General features: G+C 41.3%; 1 protein-coding gene across 1 annotated transcript in view; it reads left to right on the forward strand.

Annotated features, from left to right (window-relative positions):
• Positions 1–3,281, forward strand: part of LOC129811564 (chloride intracellular channel protein 4) — a 38,748-nt gene extending 35,467 nt beyond the window's left edge. The window contains exons 5-6 of the mRNA XM_055862973.1: positions 492–673; positions 1,487–3,281. Coding sequence (XP_055718948.1) covers positions 492–673; positions 1,487–1,651 — 347 coding nt within the window. The 3' untranslated portion in view covers positions 1,652–3,281. The remainder of the gene's footprint in view (positions 1–491; positions 674–1,486) is intronic.
• The last annotated feature ends 2,719 nt before the right edge of the window (positions 3,282–6,000 follow it).

A 6,000-nucleotide genomic window follows, 5' to 3' on the forward strand; every position in this document is an offset into this window, starting at 1 on the left:
CAACACAATGCAGGCAGGCTGGTTTGTGAATGCTATATGCAGTTGACAGTTGTTGTGCTAGTGTTCTGGAAATTACCACCAGGGACACCTGAAGTCAATCTTAAATGAATCATTCTTTAGTATCAGCAAGCTGGAGAGGTTCCAACAAACTTAATGCACCAAGTAGTACACGTCTGTCAGCAGCTCAGCCGGGGCAGTCCCGATACTTCTCTTATATACTGCTTACACGACAAGTTATATTTGATATAGCTTATTAATTTTTCATCATTAATTCATCATTAACGTTTGGTTCATGCATGTGACCGACCAATACCTCACAAGGCTTCTTCTCTCCAAGCTGAGCCAAACTGGTTATACTGATGGTGAGGATTTCTCCCAGGCACAATCAGTCACTTGCAAGAACCCAGTAAAATTGGTTATTAGAAAAGCACAACAATAAAATGTTCCTTCACATTAGTTAGAGATGATAAATGTTCCTTTTTTTGCTGTAGGTCTGGAGCGTGGGCTGTTGAAGACCCTGCAGAAGCTGGATGAGTACCTGCGCTCCCCACTGCCTGACGAGATCGACCACAACAGCATTGAGGACGTCAAGATCTCCACTCGCAAGTTCCTGGATGGTGACAACATGACACTGGCTGACTGCAACCTCCTTCCCAAGCTGCACATCGTCAAGGTAAGAGCAGAGGCCAATAAACATGACATTATACACTGAGTGTACAGAACATTGTATACTCACTGCTCTTTCCATGAGATAGACTGACCAGGTGAATCCAGGTGAAAGCTATGATCCCTTATTGATGTCACCTGTTAAATCCACTACGTTCAATGTATATTAAGGGGAGGAGACAGGTTCAAGAATAATTTTTAAGCCTTAAGACAATTGAGACGTGGATTGGTGTGTATGTGTGTCATTCAGAGGGTGAATGAGCAAGACAAAAGATTTAAGTGCATTTGAACAGAGTATGATGGTAGGTGCCAGGTGCTCTGGTTTATGTCAAAAAACTGCAACGCTACATAGTTTCATGTTCAACAGTTTCCTGTGTGTATCAAGAATGGTCCACCAATCAAAGGACATCCAGCTAACTTGACACAACTTTGGAAAGCATTGGAGTCAACATGGGCCAGCATCCCTGTGGAACGCTTTCGATACCTTGTAGAGTCCATGCCCAGATGAATGCCCCGTCCAACTCAATATTAGGAAGGTGTTCATAATCTTTGGTATACTCAGTGTACACACACAGTTGAGTTAGCGAAGTCCCTATAGTAACCCCCCAGCTAAGCTACCTGTGCTATTCTTATGATAAAATTGAATGCTTATGTTGGACAAATAGAATACATCTTGACACAGCAAAGCCCAGAGCACTTAGTGATTTATGCATTCTGCTACCCAAATCATTTTGTACCACCCTTGGCCTACAGAGGGACCTCTTCTCTAGAAGTTTATCTAAGAATACATGAATTAATCAATGTCCCCCTCCATCCACAGGTGGTGACCAAGAAGTACAGAGGTTTTGACATCCCCAAGGACATGACAGGTATCTGGCAGTACCTGCAGAACGCCTACACACACGAGGAGTTCACCAACACCTGCCCCAGTGACAAAGAGATCGAGATCGCCTACCAAGACGTGGCCAAGAGGCTGATCAAATAGGCCCCCCCCAGTTACCCCCAACACTGGGACTGGTCTGTTCAGACACGAGAAAGAAAACTATGGACTACCTTTCCTTCTCTCCTCATTTATAGCAAACACAATGCATGAGCTCCTTTGTTCTTACTTTTCCCTTTTATTTTTTGGAGATATCTTGAGTACATGAAGCCACTCAGAAAGTTTACTGATGGTCCATTGTTTATAACTTTTTTAGTTTTCTCTTTGATATGATGATTTGAATGGCGATCTCCCAGATCAGACGCAGGCTGGTGTGTATCAGAGCTTATCAGTGTTGGAGGGCAATCTAAACACACTTCTTATGAAGTGGCATTCCGGGTGACCCTCTGTCTACTCATGGGAATATGGTCACAACCTGTGTTTTTCTATTTTCCGTTCAGATGTTCAATATTAGTTTGCTTTTTAGGCTTGCTATGAAAGTGAAAATTACAAGGCTGATTTTGTGTCTTGGCTACAGAGTTGATTTATAAAGTGTTGAAAGATTCAGTGTTTTTGTCTCTAGAGGATAAATGAGGACAGGTTTCACTGCATGTAGACAGACGCTAGGCCAAACCACCGAGTTTGACATATTGGTGCGATATGCTTAATTTTACTGTTGCATTGCTTAAGTCAATTGCAATAACTATAATAGAAGTAAGGCTACATGTTTTCCATGCTCTGATACCATTTTCCTCCTTGACCTTATGCTGAGCTCAGTCAGGGCTTTCCACGATGTACCTGTACCAGGTGCTTGAATGAGATGTTTTCAGCTCAGGACAATGGAACCTGAGATTAAAGAAATATGTAGCAATGAAATATTAGATAATATCTAGCAGAAAAAAACCAACCATTTAGACTTCATCACTGCTCCATATAGACACTGACACTCTGGGCAGTGAAGCTCCATTTTACCAGGAATAACATCTGTTTTTTATTTTCTCCTGTAAAGCATGAAGGGAAGTCTTTAGCTTGTGTTGTTCTGGCAGCAGTGGTAGCTTATATTATACTTCAGCCACCAAAAAGGGCACATTAATTCTGGTCTCACTGTGGATTGAATGACTCCTGCTCTCTAAACTAGTGAAGTATAAAAACCACACACTTTCTCTTTCTCCCATAGAATACGGAAGAACGGTAATGTGCAGTCAGTCATCAGGAAAGATGACACTAAAGATATTTATGAGAAAATTAATCGGGGAGAGGAGAATGGTAATGTAATGAATATCATGTAGGATTTCATTTTCTCATTATTTCGAATGCTCTCAAAGGTAGTGAATGTATTCTTTCGTAGTTCCAAAATGCTTTAGTGTGGATAAAGCAAAAATATATATTGTTTTGTTTTTTATCTCCCCTTGTTTTGCCGCCATCTTTTCAGACATTTGTTGTAATACACATTTCATAAAAGGAATTGTAAATATTTGTTTTGATTATTCAGAAAATAGGCATTTTTTACATGCTTGGGTTTTAATACTAGAAGACATCTCCTCTGGCTTTTTTTGTTTTCTCCTGCACAGAAGGTTTTCAAAAATCACTGCAATGACGACATGTGTATGTCAATGTCAGAAGAAAAGATCCAGGCTATGTCATGGCTTTTTTTTTTAACAATATTGACTTTATTGAAATAAACCTCTTATTGGCACTCTGGTTTGTAGCTGTGATTGCTAGGGGCTGTTCCAGAACACAGAATCAATAAGTTCTAAAATCAGTTATCTAGTGGGCCTACAGTCACTGTACATGTCATTATGTTATGGGTGATTGAGGGGAGACAGAGCAGAGGGGAGTATACTCCAAAACAAGATCAATGCATTAGCCAGCTAACTTGCCTTAATATTCTGAAATCACTTTATATTTTTCACAAAGATGGACCATGCCCATTTCAAGGTTAACTGCTTCAACAACCAAAAATACACATCTAAGTTTAGCTTTCTTAATGAGTTAGTGAGGTAACTTTGATCGGGATAACCTGGTCATATGAAAGTGGCTCACTTTTTAGCCAGGTAAGTTTATATGGCAACGAATCCTTCAGAACTAACCTGCTCACAGCTAACTCCACCAGTGGAGTCTGGTGGGAGGAGCTATATTTTATTTATTTTACCGTTATTTTACCAGGTAAGTTGACTGAGAACACGTTCTCATTTGCAGCAACGACCTGGGGAATAGTTACAGGGGAGAGGAGGGGGATGAATGAGCCAATTGTAAACTGGGGATTATGTGTCCAGATAAAGATGTTGATACGTTAAAACATTGCATTTCTAGAGGCATCAAAATCATCTCTCTCTCTCTCTCTCTCTCTCTCTCTCTCTCTCTCTCTCTCTCTCTCTCTCTCTCTCTCTCTCTCTCTCTCTCTCTCTCTCTCTCTCTCTGGGATGATGCAGGTAGCCCTTTCCTTTGATGTTTGTAGTTCATTTGAAATATTGTCAGTTAAATTTAAATATTGTCAGTTATTCATTCCACTTAAACTGGCTGACTAGTTAGCTGACAAACTAACATACTGTGCAGAGATGAACTATATTCCTTTAGTTGGCTGCATTGAGCAAAACTTTAAAGTAATATAAGCCTACTGTTTGTGTATCTTCATTAATTGTTCACTTGTTTTTCAACAATGTCAGGTACAGGCAGGGATGACTGGGGCCTTCAGCAAGTAAGACACGGAGTAATACATTATTTGAACATCACAGATATAAATTCCCACTGTGCACATGAGAAAGTTAAAGGAAAAATCTAAAAGTCGTATCCTATTAACTTCGAGTGCAGTGAGTGCGACTTTATCATGGTGCTACGTCAAACCGGACAGATTTCTGCCGGCTTGAACGGCAATATCTCAGATACACAGTAAAACATGAATTGACCCAGAGAATCAATAGAACATCGCTCAGAGATGCACAAAAACAATAATAACATTCAAAATGGGTGAATCTTTACACATTAACTACATTCATTTAGTTGGCTGCTTTGAGCAAAACTTGTATGTACTATAACCTATTCCTGGAGCCTAGTGTGTGTGTGTGGACCATTGGCTTCCCTGAAAACAGGTACTGAGGAGGCGTGACGAGAACACTGATCCCAGACCCCGTGATCCAAAGCCCTGACTCCTGCACATCCATCCCTGTAGCCATTTTGAAAGCCCAGATGTCCTCCTCTTTGTTATCTGTGCCCCACTTTACAGACAACACCCCATTGGACCCTTTTTTGCAGCGAAGGAGTAGTGCGCTTGGCCCTAACTACTGCTCCAAAATTGCTGGCAGTCAACCTCCCTGTCCTCACGTTGTGCAAGTTTGGGTTGGTGGACTGTCCAACTGTTGCCTGCTGTATAGCCTCCTGCTGCTCCACCGACAGCCCCATGCCAGCCAGGATGTCTGCATGCCCCAGGTGCCCTTTTTTATACATATATATATACACACTACCGTTCAAAAGTTTGGGGTCGCTTAGATATAAATATTACCCACAAAACACCAGTCTCAGTGTCAACAGTGAAGATGCGCCTCCAAGATGCTGGCCTTCTAGGCAGAGTTCCTCTGTCCAGTGTCTGTGTTCTTTTGCCAGTCTTAATCTTTTATTTTTATTGGCCAGTCTGAGATATGGCTTTTTCTTTGCAACTCTGCCTAGAAGGCCAGTATCCCGGAGTTGCCTCTTCACTGTTGACGTTGAGACTGGTGTTTTGTGGGTACTATTTAATGAAGCTGCCAGTTGAGGACTTGTGAGGTGTCTGTTTCTCAAACTAGACACTCTAATGTACTTGTCCTCTTGCTCAGTTGTGCACCGGGGCCTCCCACTCCTCTTTCTATTCTGGTTCGAGACAGTTTGCGCTGTTCTGTGAAGGGAGTAGTACACAGCGTTGTGCGAGATCTTCAGTTTCTTGGCAATTTCTCACATGGAATAGCCTTCATTTCTCAGAACAAGAATAGACTGATGAGTTTCAGAAGAAAGTTATTTGTTTCTGGCCATTTTGAGCCTGTAATCGAACCCATAAATGCTGTGTCACGTTCCTGACCTATTTATGTTAGTTTTTGTGTGTTAGTTGGTCAGGACGTGAGGTTGGGTGGGCATTCTATGTTATCTGTTTCTATGTTGGTTTTGGTTTGCCTGGTATGGCTCTTGATTAGAGGCAGGTGGTTTGCGTTTGCCTCTAATTAAGAGTCATATTTAGGTAGGGCATTCTCACTGTTTGTTTGTGGGTGATTGTCTCCTGTGTCTGTATGTATGTTCGTACCACATAGGACTGTAGCGTTTGTTTGTTTCGTTTCGATGTCGTCTGTTTCCTGTACGTAAGTTTATGTTTAGTTATGTAAGTTTATGTTCAGGTTGCGTCAACGTCGTTTTGTTATTTTGTAAGCTTGTTAAAGTGTTTTGTTTCGTTT

This window comes from Salvelinus fontinalis, chromosome 15, assembly GCF_029448725.1.
Source record: "Salvelinus fontinalis isolate EN_2023a chromosome 15, ASM2944872v1, whole genome shotgun sequence".
Lineage (NCBI taxonomy): Eukaryota > Metazoa > Chordata > Actinopteri > Salmoniformes > Salmonidae > Salvelinus > Salvelinus fontinalis.